The following is a 15,578-nucleotide window of genomic DNA, read 5'->3' as shown; positions in this document are numbered from 1 at the left end:
TAAAACAATTCCACGAGAACTAACGAAATATTGTTCATAAAAAACCAAAAAAATATATATATAAAAAAAGAATATGTACTTTGCTTTTCCAAATAATTACTGTAAATTATCAAAACTAAACAAACGACACAAAACTTACAACAACAACAAAAACAACCTATATATATGAAAAACATAAACAAAATACTTGAATATTAAACAAATTATATGGAATTATATAAAATGATGTTGATTATTGATTTAAACTGATGAATGAATAAAAGGCAAATGATATATATATATATATACATAGACATATGGATATACATATGACTATATATATCTGTTTATGTATGTGTGTATACACACATACACACATATATATATATATGCATATATATACTATGAATATTATCAGAAGAAAAGAAAATTCATTTGCGTTTTTCTTCAGTTTGGTTATATTTATTTCCACACGCTGTACACAATTTTGTAGAACAGTGTATTTAAACACACTACATGTACATACACACAAGCACTCACACGCACACACACACCGAGACACCCATGAACTGACCAAAAAAAAGAAAAGAAAACTACAACAAATGTTATAAATGAATACATGGATGTACTATGTTTACCATTGGGCATACATCACTGTATGCACCATGTATACCGTTAGGCATACCCCAGTCTATGTAACTGTTTAGTTTCGAAACTTTTTCAATGCCAGCAGCAGCAGCGCAGGAGCCATCACAAAAGCACAAATCAGTAGATGAAAACAAAAGAAAATACTTTAAAGGAAAAATCAAAAAAATAATAACAATATGAAAAGTATATAAATAATAGTTAATGGAAATACCACAATGCTGTAGATGTCCATGTATTTTTATTTTTAGATATTTATGTATGTAATTTATATTCGATAAATCAGGCATAAATGCATTTAACAACCATAACAAGCCATAACAAAAAAGAACCTAAAACATAAAAAAGCAACAAAAAATACTATATACATACATATACATAAATATATATATATATAGTGCACCTGAACAATTGGCATATTGAATGGAAGGAAGCTGACAGAGGACTTTGCACTCACACACATGCATACGTACATAGAGAGGCGTGTGTCTGTCGTATGTAACATATACATATACGGATAAAAAGCAAGCAAGGCATATATAAGTATAAACTAGGTATACCAAAATATAGGGCAAATGTTTGATGTTGAATTATAAGTTAGAGGCCACATCGCGTGCGCAATATATGCAAAAATACATATGGAATATAACATAACATACATAACATACATATTTACATAAATACATGCGTACATACCCCACATAGGCAAACAATCTGCGGCAAATTGCAAAATCATTTTATATACATATATATATGTTGAACAGAATAGTAAACATGGAAGATTTATACATAATCAGTACAGCACCGCATAGTATGAAGAATAACCATAACAGATATAGATAATACATACCTATGCATGGGCAAAATGCATCCTATGTACATGCATATACATATATACATATATTGAATGTGGTCCGTTATTGGACAGCTCCATTAGTTTACACAATTGAAGTATTTAACCGTTACTTCGGGTATCGGGTATCGTCTATCGAAATCCCATGCAACACACCACGACACCACCATTCTCACCACAGTCTCCACAATGAGACTCACCACATCATTAAGCTCGTTTCGGAGTTTTGTTGTTTATGATAAACTGTTTATAGCTGTTTTTCGAATTTTAAAAAAATTATATTTACTATATGAAAGATAAAACAAAAAAAGAACAACAAGAAAATCGTATATAATAGTATACATAATACTTACAAGTATATGTTTTAAAAGCTCTTACCAAAACTTAATTGCAAACTGAATAACTGCGAAACGAAAACGATTTAATTATATTATTGATTAAACTGCATACTACATTATATATACGTATATATCTATATGTATATATATATATAGTGCAACTGTATTGCGAGCAAAAAGTATATAATTTTATTTCCAAATAAAACAAAATTAAAAAAAAAGAATTTAAGTCAGATAGCAGATGTATGCGGACTCTCCAGCCGCACACCGAGAATAACGGCGTCTGTAGATATATTACCACAAACACACTGATGTGAACACACAAATGAAATGACATGAAATGATGAACGTTTATAAAGAATAAACAAATGTTTGAAACTATTAAAACTACTTTTTTAAATCGTTTTATTTCTCATCTGACAAGACTTCAGAATTGAAATTTCAAATTTCGCGCCAACTCTAAGCTAATTTGCGTGCCTGCAAACCAATACACAAATATAAATGAAGATGGCTGCTCAATGTGCAGGCATAATGTGACTTGCATAAGCGGTGTTACTGCAACTAGTAGAGCTTTCTATAAAGGAAGAGAAATCGAAATGTTAAAAAGAATTTCGATAACCAATTTCGATTGTCAAACCGCCAAACGAATTTTCACAATTAAATTTTTAATATGATCATAGTTGGCATGTTACACATGCAATTGAATACATTTGACAGCAATTAGGCTTGAAATATACATATTTACAAGTTAATTGGAACAATAATGGCGCAACAAACAATACAACACGTACCCACAGCTCGCATATTGCTACTCGGCGAGGCAGGTTGGTAACCCATCATACTAATAAATGTCCTTCGAATCAAATTGAATTACACACTTAATTTGCAGGTGTTGGTAAGTCGCAACTAACAGATCTTTTGGCCAGAAGCGTTGACACGCCCACGCCCTCCAGCAGGAGCGTCGGCGACGTCTGGTGGAACGTGCAGGTACGCCTGCACGAGTATCCATCGAATAAAGGCATGCCGCCCACACCCGAGTGGACATCGTCCTCATCGCCCAGTTCCTCGTCGCACAGCTCCGAGCCCTGTGGCTCGTATAAACAGTTTCGAAGCCGGGCAGCCAGCGCATGTGAGATGATTCCATATTTTGTGGAATTTTATGATATAAAGAGCTCCATGCGCATGGCGCGCGAGCATCGGAATCGCCTATACCGGAATATCGATGGCATTATATTAGTGTACGATCTGTTAGACATGCGCACACATGATAGCCTGCACGACTTGCTGTACCATCCCTTGCGCCAGATTTGCCGATATCGGCACAAGCGTCTGCGGCCCATATTAAGGCGTCGCCATGTGCCCATCCTAGTTGTGGGCACCAAATTGGATATGTTGAAAACGCGCCGATTGCGCCGCTCGGGCGGCATTGCCAGCCAATTGGGCACAGAGGAGATATTGCTCAATTGCTTGGACACCGACAGCTTTGCCGAGAAATCGCGCAACGAGGGCAAATTACACAAATTTCTCAACAATGCCGTCGATTTCAAACAATTTTTTCCAGCTAGACGCTACTGAATTTACATGCTTTTATCTGTATATTTTGTACATTTTGCTATTTTAGTTTTAATAAGGTGTATTTATTTTCTTAAATCGTTTTTATCTGGTTTGATTCAAGACGACATCATTAGCCTGGTGGCCACTGCATTTGGCGGCCGCCCAGGAAGTGCAAATGCAAATGATAGACGGACTGGGCTCCGTGCTGCCCATTGTTGATGACCACACGATAGCCCTTCTCCAAGCCCTGTTGCTTAGCCACCTTCCGGCCCACCATCATCAAATGACCCAAAAGCTCGGCGTCTCCCTCTTCGGCTGTGGAGAGCTGCGCAATCGGCTTGCGTGGTATAACCAAAAAATGGGTTGGCGCTTGAGGTGCAACATCATTGAAGGCCACACACTAAATACAAAGCAATTCAGATAATAATACTTAAATAGATCATAATTGCCCTTTGTACCTACTTTCTCGTCTTCGTAGATAAAAGTGCATGGAATTTCCTTGCGTAAAATCTTGCCGAAAATTGTGTCTTCAGATGCTGCAGCGCTCTGCGCCTTCTCTACCTCATTTGCCATTCTGGCGCAGGTAGTTGAAATGCTGCGATAACTACGAAATTTCAAATTAAAATAATTTAAATTAATTGAGTTTTATTACTGCGCAGTCTACCGAAAAAGTCCAGCTAAATTCCGGCCGGCCGACACGAACATTGAAACGAGTGCTGCCAACTGATTTGTAGCACTTAACTGTCACATGAATAGTCGAAATAATAAGGTTGCTTGAATACACGTACTATCGCTATGCCATAACAAGCTACGTCATTTATTGACGAAATTGAAATTAAACTTTCAATTAAATAGTTATTTGCCTATAAAATACCAGTATATATTACTTATATATTTTTTATAAATTTCATATTTGTATTTTATGACAACAGTAATTATTTATAATCTCTGCGCGGCGCTGCCGTATATTCATTCGCGAAAGAACTATCGATAGTATAACCGTTTCATAAACGGTCACACGGCAGTCTTTCAGCATTGGTCATCTGAGCACCGAGTGTAAAGCAACAAACAGTATAAAGGTTTAGTTTATATTTTGCATTTAACAGTTATACAAATACCTTCTATTACTGGTGATGTCACAGCTGCGCTCAAAAGTTATCACTCTCTATAAGCACGTAAGTATTAACACAAACAGTTGCCAGCAGAAAACACGTGCAGCTGCACTGCTGCAGCAGCGATTGTGGAGCAAAGGCGCTTGTGAAGGGGGAAACGGTAATAAAGTTGCGTAAATTCCATTGCAGTTACAATACCTGGGCCGTGACTACCCCGGCCTAAATGGGCCGCAAAAGTTTCGTAAGCAAGTTCACGATGCGTTCATGAAAAATAAAGATGAGCAAGATCCTAAAAAGATCGTCGCTCTGCTGGCACAGGGACGATACCTCGCTAAGGAGGTGGAGGCGTTGTATTCGCTGAAGAAGTATCGTACAGTGAAGCAACGCTATAATGATTAAGGCGGAAATGCAAAATGAAGGACTGAAAAAGAGAATATGATACATAAAATATGTTTTTTTTTTGTTTTTATTGCTAATTCGAAAACAAAACCAAATGTATAACCACACACACACACAGGCATACACCTATTGAAACCAACACACATGCGAAACATTAATTGTTATTTTCGAATGTCTTGTCAATGTTTAACTTTAAGTTATTGTTGAATAAAAGCAACAGTCAGTGAACATGCTAAAGACACACACATATATAAATATGTATGTATAAAATTAATAAATGACCTTGAGTTATTGTGGGGGCACGTTGTTGTTGCTGATAAACCGTTGGATACCGTTGCCAAATTATTGCCACGGGTTGATGATCGTGCAGAATGCGTTCGACTGCGGCGCCTGAACTTTGTTATTGACAAAAATTGCGTATTTAAATTCAGTTGTACGCTGGCCATCTATCCGTCTATGTTGTCCCCTGTCTATGTGTTGGTGATAAACAACGCTGCCGCCGCCGTCAATAAATTTAGCTTTTATTCCTACAATCGTAGCGGCTGTGTACACTATAAAAAGCTGTTTGCTACATGATTCATGAACTTCAAGTAATTCTCAAACATTTGTTTTGCTCATACATATCTAAAGATACAAGCAGTGTTTTCATAAGATATTAAAAGAACATATGTATATCCATTACATTATCATCATTGGTAGGGTATACATGCATGACGATGAAAGCTTCTGGAGAATTCAGGAGGGCTTGACATGTAATCTCAAAAGCTTGTCAACGTCGACGTTCGTGGAATGTTACTATAAAAAGCCTTTTATCACGTCATTTACGAGCGACACACCTGATAAGGAAGGTTCATTGATGCCGAGAAAAATGAAAAAAAAAGCGCCACGAAATGGCAAATACTGATTTCCTTTCCTTATTAGTTACCATATTAATTGATTTATTTAAAGCTTACAAATATCGGACTACAGACTATCAAACTTCTAGCAACTTCTATCTTCTATCCAACTTCTAGCAACGAAATTCATTTAGTAAATATCTATTAATTTGTATAGTAAGATATAACAGTTTGAAATTGATACATTTATCAATTATCTTGATAATATATAAGATTAGAAACGGAAAACGGATTCGTTTAGCCACATTACAGTAATTCAAAGCTCAAACCCCGTTTATTTTGTAAGTCAGATTTTGAAACTGAAAATATAAAACATAATAACATTTGAACGATTAGAAAGCATTAAAAGCTAAAAGATTTAAATTTACAATTGCGACGATCCTTATTTATATTTATATATATATATATTTAAATTATTAATATTATAATATTATATTTGGAATATATTTAATACTAAATTCTTATATACCTATCAATGAGAGCTCTAAGATATATGTGTAGCAAATGAATATCCATGGAATAGAGAGCGAAATCCAAAAACATATTTCATGATATTCGAAGACACAACATTTTTCATACTATACAAGGTAATTTATGAATAGAAAATAAAATAATATTATAGTTAATTAGTGTTATTTCTAACATAAAATTGCTTTAGATTTAGATTTGACCATTTTAAGCTAATATTCGCATGCCGCTGAATTAAATGCAAAAGAATTACATAACAATTGTAAGTAAATATTTGTTGAGCTTATGCTAACTCTATGCTAAAATCACACAGTTTTCCATTGGAAAGCGTCATGGTTACAAAGGTAAGTGACATGGATATTCACATCATAAGCATGCCAAGTGTTCATTACATGGACATTGGCGAACAAATAATTTTTATACACATTTTCGCTTATTTCATATATGTATATATTCAGAGAATTATCAGCCGAATTCAAAGCCTAAGACATCATCCATGCCATAGTCGAATAGACGAAAGTCCTCCTCATAGATTTCATATAGACGACGTATAGCGCCAATTGGTAGTGGGTCAAAGTATTTCCTTAGGTTTGCACGTGTGCTGGACTGCTTGTGGCCGATAGGGAATGTCAAGTTCTTGGCACCCGCCAGATAGAGCGCCAAGGCGGAATCATCCAGTAAAGTGTCGTATTTGCCTGCAAAATAGGATAGAATCATTAGTAAATACACATATTTGTGCATTCCCAATTGCTACTTACCCACAACGTTGTACTTCATGACACAGGGATTGCACAGCTTGGCAATCACCTCCCAGTGTTCGTTGTAGTCTGTTTGATTGGTGCGACTTAGCCTCGGCGTTAGCAGATACCGCACAAACTCGCTAAACTGAACATCGTTGCCCTGATCTAGAGACGCGTTACTAGCGCCCGGTCGCAGTTCGCGCACAATCTGTCGACCCACACGCAACTGAAAGTACCTGGCACTAGGAGAACCTCCCTCCAGCTTGTTGCGATACGCAGAGAGCAGCCGCTCGAATGGATGCCGCACCAGAATGAAGCGTGTATAGTCCTCACTGAGCACCTGAGCGCGCTCCTCCTCACTGAGATCATAGAACTTGGTGAACATGCCCACAGAATGGGCCAGCGAACCAGGTATTAGCAAAGGATCCGTGCCGTTCTGCCATTTGCCCATCAAGAGCATCAGCACCCGCTTCCAATTCGTGCAGGCCACCTAAGCACAAGAAAATGAAGCAAATAAAACATTTTTTGTTTAGCCCAGATCTTTTTTTTTTATAATCTTAACTAAATAAACATTTATTTGAATGAGGCCACAAACCGCACATGTATTCTGCTTTTCCTATGAAATCTATTTACCAGAATATAAAATGTTTACTTGTCAATGAATCGGAATCTTCTAGGTTTATATATATTTAAATGTATTTCAATTGAAATTAAATAAGCGATAAGCGTGCTAGGCGAATATACGTGCTTCCTGAGTCTAGATACTTTTTTACTCTAACTTTGTTTTTATAGAAAAAACTATATTTCTGCTTAAGATAAAGGTATACTTTGAATTGACTTGACACGGAAATTGAATTTTATCTGAAAAATGTTTCTTAAGGATATTGAAACCTGAATTTAAAGTATAAAGTCAAGAATTCTTATTCAAATTTGATTTGCAAAACAAATATATAGACTATAAAAAAAACTAATTCCTAGAAATTAGTGTTTATTTGAGCAAATTAGACTGCATCGAATATACTCATTGGAAAGCTTTTCATAGTCGCTTGGAAACCAGTTATATTTTCTTAGTTTTCCCTATATCTTCCGCGTTATGTATGCATGCAACTTATCGTAAATCAAAGGCGGGCATAATGATATATAAAGCACATATAGATATGATTACAAAAGTCTTTTTTAATTGGAATTTGAGCCGACTGTGCAAAATGTCTTCAACTTCAACTGTAGAAAGTAAATACACAGCGAGCAAAGTGCAAAGGCCTGTGAAATGATAATTATAACAACGAAAGTTCAAAATGTATGTATATGAATATTGAATGAGAATTATATAAGTACATACACATCTCTCTCTATGTGTTTAAACTTTCCTCTTAACTGCCAATGGTTATAAATCGTAATTTAGCTAGCGAAAAATGTGGTTTAATTGATGCATGTAAATTTTCTTAATTACGCCGAGAGACGGCCACTTAGCGAATCAACTAACTATAACTAGACAACAATAATATCAACAAGTGCAGCAGGCAGCTATTTCAAGTAAATATATAAACAATTCGCTTAGGCAATGCCGAGAGTAATTAAACGCGGCAAAAACATTTCAAATCACAAAAACAAACAATTCATATACAAAACAAAGTTAGACTGTTGCAATCGACTGCATAATACTCGTTTGGGGGTCAAGAATATAGCAAGGCTTATCGGAATACTGACATTTAAATATCTATTTGTCGATGAGTTAAACACTGAACCATTTCCAAAACTTGGCTATCTTAGCTCTTTCACTTTGGAAGACATCGTTTTTTCTATATACCACATTCTCTGTGGGCAAATCCAAAATACCATGGCAAACTTGAATAGAAACACCTGTCAAGTCTAAAGTCTCTAGCTACAATATTAGCGAACAGACCCACATTTCAGAAAACCAATATACTAGCTTCACCTGATGAACGAGTATGACTGTTTGCCACTGTGGTGCACAGCATGCATTCCCCCCCGGATCGAGTTCTGAATCAACGTCAAGTTGTCAGTTAAAAGCAAAAATGCATCAATCAAATTGAGAGATAAACACAAATCAAAGCATAAACAATTCACGCGGACAGCAAAAACAATTGACAGCGTACCACTGTGCGTGCCACAAATGACGACGGCGAAATCGCGGCTAAGGTTCAGGTTCAGCAATGTGTTAACGTAAAAAAAAAATATTTGCAATCCGTAAGCGATCATAAAATATAATTTTACACAATTTCTTTAGGTAATAAAACTACGAATAAAAAGTGTGTGGCGAGGCGAGGCGGGCCTAAGAGCAAATCTTAACGACTTCGCGGAACAAGGGCCAGCTTGCTTCAAATTGTATCTAAGCGGAATTCAAACGGTCAAACTTGACGTGCTTTATCTATTTATATACATATATATATAATCCCCTCAAGCTTGGCTTTAAGATTTCACTATGCCTCTGTGCATTGATAACTAATAACAGCTAATAAAACAAAATGTGCGCGAGCTACGCCCACTATTGCGACTATCAATGCGATATGGCGCCGTGTCTGTCTAACCTGAAGTCTATTTCGCTGCCATTCATATAGTTACTAACTCACGCATTTAGCAATTAACTAATTAACGTGTGACTTGTCAGTCATACTATCTAGCTATTTACGTTTATGATAATTTTATAGAAGCTGTTTGCATATGCTTTCCTATTATCATAAACTAAGCTATGAGTTTCTTTAAGATTTTAATATAAATATTTTAAATATTATTCCGAATGAATCATTAGTTGAAATGTATTTCTTAATAAAAGAATTAGCAAAACCATTCGCAAACAGCATCCAAATAACAGAGATGCTCTAAAGGACTGCTCGACTAGAAGCTACTTTGACTTTTGCATAAAATTTGTATTTTAGGCATTCGATTTCAGATATTCCAGATTTACATAGAGTGTGCAAAGCAGAGATATTCAAAATTAGTATTTACTTTAACTAACTGAATCTTAAAATATATAGGGTTTTCCATAACATATACTTCAACTGTCAAATTTCTAGCTCAAGACTAGATCACTGACTTCTACATACATTTACAGGGTATTAAGACATCCAATTAGTGTAACATTAAGAAGGGTAAGTTCTTTCGTAAAATTTATAGAGTAAACAAAATTGGTTACTGCCTGTGGCTCATAAGTGGCGCCACTACCAAATGGCATACGTCATAGCCCGCATTACTCAATCAGCAATAAGCAAACGCAATCTGAGTCCCATTCCACAACGAAATAATACTCATTATGTTGTGGGAAGGTTCAAAGTGCGTCGGATATATGAAACAACGTCGCTATTTATATGCTACACCTTGAGCAGGTGAGCAATTCGACAGTTGGCTGCCTAATCTAATCAAATAGTTCGTATAATACTGTGGAATAAGTGTTGATAGCAGTAGTCGAGGAAATGCTTCTTTTTTATGAATTCTTGGTTTTATAAATTTTCCCTAATTGAATTAAGTTAGGCAAGGTTTCGATGTTTATCGAGCGCACATTTAACTTGAAATTTAATTAAAAAGCAAAGCAAAAGACAAATCATTTGATTATGACCAATGGGCGTCATTAAATCGAGCAAAAGGTTACGCCGATAAGCAAATAAATTTCTTAACAAAAATTGTATCTCATCTTCAATAAATTATAAATTCGCGCATTGCTTATCAATGAGGCAGTCAGAAAGTCTAAGACTCGCCCAATCTCTCGATCATCTGAAACAGCTGTATATAAAAATAATATTGTTTCAAGTTGGAAATAGAACAACTAATTATAAGCTCTAACTAAAAATAATAGATTAGCCAGAACTCGATTTCTTCAAATCGACTTAAGCTGAAGCTAAAACTTAAGATTATGAGAGCTATATATATATATATATGCAATGAATGTATAGTTATACTACATATACATTTACCTGACGCCTTTGCCTGCTCGTATGCGATATATACCCACTCTCAAGACTCTCTTTACAAGGTATAGTATAAATATTATAATTCAATATTGTATACTATGTAATTTATAATTGAACAGAGGTTTGTGGAAGGTTATCTATTCGAAATCGGCCTCTATCACCGACATGGGAGTTCAATTGCTTGCCCAAGATTAATAAATTGTCTCCTGATAAGCTCCCTCGGGCTCTTGAATTAATACCAGCAATCAGGTTGTGTCACTTGTCTTCAAGTTGTCTAGTGAAACGAGTCTGGTGAAAACGGAACAACAATGAAATCGAAATCGATTACCAACATGCCACATGTTGCAAGAATATAGTGCTAGAGGCCGGTCAAAGCGGTAGCTATGGCACTGCCTCTAGCCAGTATCAAATACCAGCCGGTTCATAAAAGAGAAAACGTGGAGTTGAAAAGATCTAAAACAAGTTTTTTTTTTATTTTTTTTTTTCTTTTTTTGTATGTGTAGACGGGGGACATTTGACAAAGGGTCATATAAACACGCAACACGCTGAACAGCCGCAAGCGGAAGGCGAAACGGACAGTCCGCAAAGAACAAAAAAATAAACAAAATTTTACGAATTTCAAGTGCTCAACTTGAAATACCCTCTATCTACTCAGGGAAATGGTGCCAGAAACACTTGAATGAATGCCTTGAATAAAAAGTAGGACAACAAAATCTTTGATTCAATAAATTAATACTCCCTATGTTCCCTATGTAAAGTAATCAGTTGGGAAAGCAGGTGTTTAAAAACTAAGCAGCACTCTGGAAAACTATACTACCCTCTTCCGCTAGATTTTGCAATAAGCATAGGGTATATTAAATATAAAATTCAGCAAAGTGTGCTTAAAATCAGAAAACTAATTTAGCGAAATAATTAAAAAAAAAAATAACGAAGCAACTTTAAATTAAGTAACTTTATGGCAGGTACCTTTGGCACGTAGCAGTAGAGCAGTTTGTGCTCCTTATCCACAATCATGTGATCCATTTGCAGTTCTGTAAGATCATCCAACGTCTGCATGTCGGCATCCAGTAGATCACATTGTCGCTGCATAAACTCCTGACGTTGTATATTAATCGTCTGTGTGAGCTCCAGACTATGCTTGGTGATTTTGACATTGTTGTTGTTGCCATCATCGAAGGCTGGCGCTGCCAAGAGCCGCACAAATGTATAGATCAGCAAAATGCCAAATAGTTGTATTGCATTATGTTCCATTATCTCTAATGGCTGTGGTTTGGACAAGACTCAGGCTGTTTTTCATTGGATGGATGTAGAAATGTGCCTTCCTAGTATTATAATTGTTCTTAGCTCTGCCGCTTGCGACCGAAATACTTGACACGATGCACAAACTTCAAAGTGGCCCCGTTCTCAATGCCCAGTGCCGTTAGTGTCGCGCGCCCGTTGTCAACGTTGTCATCGATCGGCTGATTGGTATCCACGTTGAACAGTGCAAAGCAACGCCATAAAAAACGCCAAGAGACAAGCGCGCGATGTTCGTGCCCGTTGCGCAGCGCCGAATTAACTAACTCGCCGCTGGAGCGAGGCAAAACTTTAGCTCCAGCAGATCCCACAACTTGTTGTCGGCTCGCGTCTTCGGTACGACCAGCGTTGACTTCGTCTGCTGCCCGACGTCGCTCGCGTTGTCTTCGTTTCAGCTGAGCACACGAGATTGTAGCGATTGCTTTTTTCAGTTGGGCAACGCTCGGAGAGCGCTGATGGAGCTAAAATTCACAAAGAATGCGAAGAGAGCAATAGAGAGGGTGTGAAAAAAAATACAAGTTAAGCATATTAGTATTTTGGAGTATGTGCTCGGATTGCATGCGACGGTTTAAGAGCGTACGAAATGCAAGAGTTGCAATTAGAAATATTTAGTTTCTATTTAGTACATTATTGGCATAAGAAAATCAAAACAGTTAATAAGTTGATAGCACTTTTTAGCATAATAATTTGTTTTTTTTTTAGATGATATGAAAAAAAAAATTATATTATATTTGAAGTAAAAAAAAAATAAAAAATAAATCAATAAATTATATGAGCTTTAGCCAATTTTTAAGAAATTTAATAGAAAATCTAATCTAAAACTAATTAGCCTTAACAGTACGCAGTTGCAAAAATGTGTAACACAGCTTAAAATATCCTCCAATATTTAAACTTAATTTTCGTTGCTCCAATTCTAAATTGATGTATGCCCTTTGGTTTGATAATAAAATACTGTGTACATAGACAGCGAAAATTTCACCAGTTTCAATATAGAACTTTGCACGAATTGGAAATTAATCAAATTGATTGATACGCACATAAATGACTACACACACAACTATATACGTATGTAAATAATCAATCGAATGGCTAACGAGTGCAAACAGCTGTGAGGTTAATGGAAAGGTGGATTTCTTTTTGAACAAACAACTCACCATGATCTTGAGGGTGCTAAGGCCGTCGCGTTGCACGTAGATGGTTGTGGCTCGGTTTTCCGCTTGGGCAATCTGAAATTATGAAATATATATGCATTGTAGTTAACGGCAACATTTAACGGCATCAGCTGCCATAACATTTATGATTCTGGCCATCAATTAGCAGCTGCTACCGGAGTAGGTCAACCAACTACGAAAGTGACGAAGCATGCTAATTGACTTGCCGATCGAACAGGCGTAGAAAGGTGGCGCTAAAAAGTGCGCAAATGTTGTGACGTCGCCGGCATAGGTTGCTCTCGGAGAATGTTACCATGAGAAGCGCTTGCATGCAATGCTCTTAATGTAAGAAAATTCACATACCAGACCCAAAAGTTCAGCCGGTGTTGCATCGTAGGGTACATCAGCCAGCTCCTCGAACTCCGACAGAATACGTTGCAACTCCTGTGAGCTTGCGGAAAGCATTGCATTATGCTCAGCACGTTCAAAGTCGTTTTGTAAGCGAGCTGGAGTTGACGTTGATTTTGGTTGCCTTTTACGACTTTTTTCTTGCTGTTGCATTCCTGCCAAGTTCCGTGCCTCTCTAATTGCTTTCTTGCGTAAATTAATTGGCATTCGCTTTAGTCTCTTGTGATTCAGCAGCATTTTACTTCGTTCTCGAAATGAATCCATTTTTAAATCAACAGAAAAAACTTTGTTTCTCAACGTCAGATGTTTTCTTGTAGCAATTAAAATTGCTACTGTATAAGTATAAGTATAAGTATAAGTAAAAGTATAGTATAAGTTTATATTATAAAAACAATGCACAAAACTTCTAAACTTTATAAATTTCCTTAAATTTTCAATTGTCTACCATTCACATGTTGCGTGCGCAAGCAGCTGTTTAAAACTCAGTGTGACCATAGAACAAAACACTTATTTACCACATACGCAATTTGCTTATTTGCGCTCAGTTTCGCGTTTTCCGCTCTCGAGTTCGCGTTTTAAATTTGTTTTTCAATGTAATTCAATTTGTTAGGAAAAATTTACTTGAGACAGAACAGAACAACCTATCCATTTAAAAATTGTCAACTAGTAACCCATGTATAAGTATTATAATATGTTTGAGTCTCTATAGAGATTGTGGTTTCGGACTCAAAAGACCGGAGATATTCCTAATCAAAATTCTAAATCAGTTCAGCTGAATTAAAAAAAATATATATTTATATTTGCAAATATATATACACATATATAACGACATGACAAAAGGGACAGGTCCATTGTCAAAAGTATACAATGTTGTTATTAATTCCGTTGACAAAGTAGTACCGCAGGCCGCTCGACCATTCTGGGAAGCTCCGACAGGTGTGTAAACCATTTTATCACAGTTTTAACAATTTCCCAAAATATTTACCAATTAGGTCCGAAAACTGTTTTCTTCTGGGCCCCCCTTGGCAAATGGGTAAGTGAAGAAAAAGCAATGTAAAATTTGTAAATCTTCAAATTACGAGATTGCCCTAGGGTTTGGTACTTGCTGGACTTGGAGATCTGGTTAAACGCCCACCCCAAAATGTATCTCTCAATCAGTCGGGAGTACTCGCCACAACAGGATTGATTTGGTCACGTTATTCAGTTGTGATTGTACCCAAAAACTATAGTTTGCTTGCTGTTAATATGGTTGTCTTTTTAACCCAAGCTTTTTTAATCGGCAAACATTTGAAATGGAAAAGTGAAAATACCAGTCAAGTTGTTTACCAACATCCACGCTCTATACTTCGTTTCAATGACAGCTCATAAATAATATAACAAACTGAAGGTTATTTTAACTTTTTATAATAAATAACGTAGGGTTATTTAATTAAAAAATAATTATTGCGGCGCACCTCAACTTCTTGAGCAAGATAACAAAATATTATTATAAAAGTCGAATAGTCAGTTCAGTGCGGAAGCCCCTTGAAAATTATAAAAATTAATGTATATAATAAATTTATATATATACACATAGTTTCATTATGTCGCCATGAATTGGAGCAGTGAATAATGAAAATCTTGTGGAAAACATTTAACTTTGATGTTATTTAACATTTTGGTTCCATTAATCGAATAACTTCCTCGCAATTAAAATGGCCGACTAGTTTGGTCTTCAACCAAATATCTCCGTCGGTCGCAAGTTCTTTGCCGGCTAAAGAAAACTTATTTTAATTACCAAGACTTTGAATTGGCGGCATACTCATAACACTGC

The 15,578-nt window shown here is 36.2% G+C and overlaps 6 protein-coding genes and 1 long non-coding RNA gene across 7 annotated transcripts; 4 read left to right on the top strand and 3 right to left on the bottom strand.

Moving 5' to 3' along the window:
* The first annotated feature begins 2,486 nt into the window (after positions 1-2,486).
* Positions 2,487-3,407, top strand: LOC111601149 (rab-like protein 3). Its single transcript, XM_023317617.2, has 2 exons — positions 2,487-2,639; positions 2,705-3,407. The coding sequence occupies exons 1-2, from the start codon at positions 2,579-2,581 to the stop codon at positions 3,388-3,390; spliced, it is 747 nt and encodes a 248-aa protein (XP_023173385.1). The 5' UTR covers positions 2,487-2,578; the 3' UTR covers positions 3,391-3,407.
* A 23-nt stretch (positions 3,408-3,430) lies between these two features.
* Positions 3,431-4,128, bottom strand: LOC111601150 (histidine triad nucleotide-binding protein 1). Its single transcript, XM_023317620.2, has 3 exons — positions 4,034-4,128; positions 3,832-3,973; positions 3,431-3,769 (listed from the first exon to the last, which is right to left on the bottom strand). Exons 1-3 carry the CDS (start codon positions 4,072-4,074, stop codon positions 3,500-3,502), a joined length of 453 nt encoding a protein of 150 aa, XP_023173388.1. The 5' UTR covers positions 4,075-4,128; the 3' UTR covers positions 3,431-3,499.
* A 225-nt stretch (positions 4,129-4,353) lies between these two features.
* On the top strand, positions 4,354-5,108 carry LOC111601151 (electron transfer flavoprotein regulatory factor 1). The gene is made up of 2 exons (XM_023317621.2): positions 4,354-4,544; positions 4,671-5,108. Exons 1-2 carry the CDS (start codon positions 4,503-4,505, stop codon positions 4,878-4,880), a joined length of 252 nt encoding a protein of 83 aa, XP_023173389.1. The 5' UTR covers positions 4,354-4,502; the 3' UTR covers positions 4,881-5,108.
* Positions 5,109-6,316: 1,208 nt separating this feature from the next.
* LOC111601141 lies at positions 6,317-6,726 on the top strand. Its single transcript, XR_002751520.1, has 3 exons — positions 6,317-6,363; positions 6,435-6,588; positions 6,703-6,726. It is a non-coding gene; the product is annotated as an uncharacterized LOC111601141 (long non-coding RNA).
* On the bottom strand, positions 6,588-12,254 carry LOC111601139 (carbohydrate sulfotransferase 13). Its single transcript, XM_023317606.2, has 3 exons — positions 11,877-12,254; positions 7,003-7,474; positions 6,588-6,939 (listed from the first exon to the last, which is right to left on the bottom strand). Exons 1-3 carry the CDS (start codon positions 12,159-12,161, stop codon positions 6,710-6,712), a joined length of 987 nt encoding a protein of 328 aa, XP_023173374.1. The 5' UTR covers positions 12,162-12,254; the 3' UTR covers positions 6,588-6,709.
* On the bottom strand, positions 12,235-14,124 carry LOC111601140. The gene is made up of 3 exons (XM_023317608.2): positions 13,721-14,124; positions 13,361-13,432; positions 12,235-12,667 (listed from the first exon to the last, which is right to left on the bottom strand). The coding sequence occupies exons 1-3, from the start codon at positions 14,027-14,029 to the stop codon at positions 12,251-12,253; spliced, it is 798 nt and encodes a 265-aa protein (XP_023173376.2). The 5' UTR covers positions 14,030-14,124; the 3' UTR covers positions 12,235-12,250.
* A 329-nt stretch (positions 14,125-14,453) lies between these two features.
* LOC111601173 (mitochondrial pyruvate carrier 2) lies at positions 14,454-15,312 on the top strand. Its single transcript, XM_023317652.1, has 3 exons — positions 14,454-14,701; positions 14,758-14,798; positions 14,858-15,312. The coding sequence occupies exons 1-3, from the start codon at positions 14,596-14,598 to the stop codon at positions 15,131-15,133; spliced, it is 423 nt and encodes a 140-aa protein (XP_023173420.1). The 5' UTR covers positions 14,454-14,595; the 3' UTR covers positions 15,134-15,312.
* The last annotated feature ends 266 nt before the right edge of the window (positions 15,313-15,578 follow it).

This window comes from Drosophila hydei, unplaced genomic scaffold (genome assembly GCF_003285905.1).
Source record: "Drosophila hydei strain 15085-1641.00,03,60 unplaced genomic scaffold, DhydRS2 tig00008114-arrow-pilon, whole genome shotgun sequence".
Taxonomy (NCBI): Eukaryota; Metazoa; Arthropoda; class Insecta; order Diptera; family Drosophilidae; genus Drosophila; species Drosophila hydei.
Note: the sequence above shows the minus strand (reverse complement) of the source record. Positions and strands in the feature narration are given on the sequence as shown.

Coding starts and splice junctions, on each gene's coding strand:
- LOC111601139 (XM_023317606.2), bottom strand. CDS start 12,161: ATGGAACATAATGCAATACAACTATTTGGCATTTTGCTGATCTATACA. Junction 7,475..11,876: donor TCTACTGCTACGTGCCAAAG/GTACCTGCCATA, acceptor TCTTGTGCTTAG/GTGGCCTGCACGAATTGGAA. Junction 6,940..7,002: donor CATGAAGTACAACGTTGTGG/GTAAGTAGCAAT, acceptor CCTATTTTGCAG/GCAAATACGACACTTTACTG.
- LOC111601173 (XM_023317652.1), top strand. CDS start 14,596: ATGACAAAAGGGACAGGTCCATTGTCAAAAGTATACAATGTTGTTATT. Junction 14,702..14,757: donor ATTCTGGGAAGCTCCGACAG/GTGTGTAAACCA, acceptor TTTACCAATTAG/GTCCGAAAACTGTTTTCTTC. Junction 14,799..14,857: donor GGGCCCCCCTTGGCAAATGG/GTAAGTGAAGAA, acceptor AGATTGCCCTAG/GGTTTGGTACTTGCTGGACT.
- LOC111601149 (XM_023317617.2), top strand. CDS start 2,579: ATGGCGCAACAAACAATACAACACGTACCCACAGCTCGCATATTGCTA. Junction 2,640..2,704: donor ATTGCTACTCGGCGAGGCAG/GTTGGTAACCCA, acceptor CTTAATTTGCAG/GTGTTGGTAAGTCGCAACTA.
- LOC111601150 (XM_023317620.2), bottom strand. CDS start 4,074: ATGTTCGTGTCGGCCGGCCGGAATTTAGCTGGACTTTTTCG. Junction 3,974..4,033: donor AATTTAGCTGGACTTTTTCG/GTAGACTGCGCA, acceptor GAAATTTCGTAG/TTATCGCAGCATTTCAACTA. Junction 3,770..3,831: donor TTATCTACGAAGACGAGAAA/GTAGGTACAAAG, acceptor CTTTGTATTTAG/TGTGTGGCCTTCAATGATGT.
- LOC111601140 (XM_023317608.2), bottom strand. CDS start 14,029: ATGGATTCATTTCGAGAACGAAGTAAAATGCTGCTGAATCACAAGAGA. Junction 13,433..13,720: donor CGGCTGAACTTTTGGGTCTG/GTATGTGAATTT, acceptor TCATAATTTCAG/ATTGCCCAAGCGGAAAACCG. Junction 12,668..13,360: donor TTAGCACCCTCAAGATCATG/GTGAGTTGTTTG, acceptor TGTGAATTTTAG/CTCCATCAGCGCTCTCCGAG.
- LOC111601151 (XM_023317621.2), top strand. CDS start 4,503: ATGTCACAGCTGCGCTCAAAAGTTATCACTCTCTATAAGCAC. Junction 4,545..4,670: donor TTATCACTCTCTATAAGCAC/GTAAGTATTAAC, acceptor ATTCCATTGCAG/TTACAATACCTGGGCCGTGA.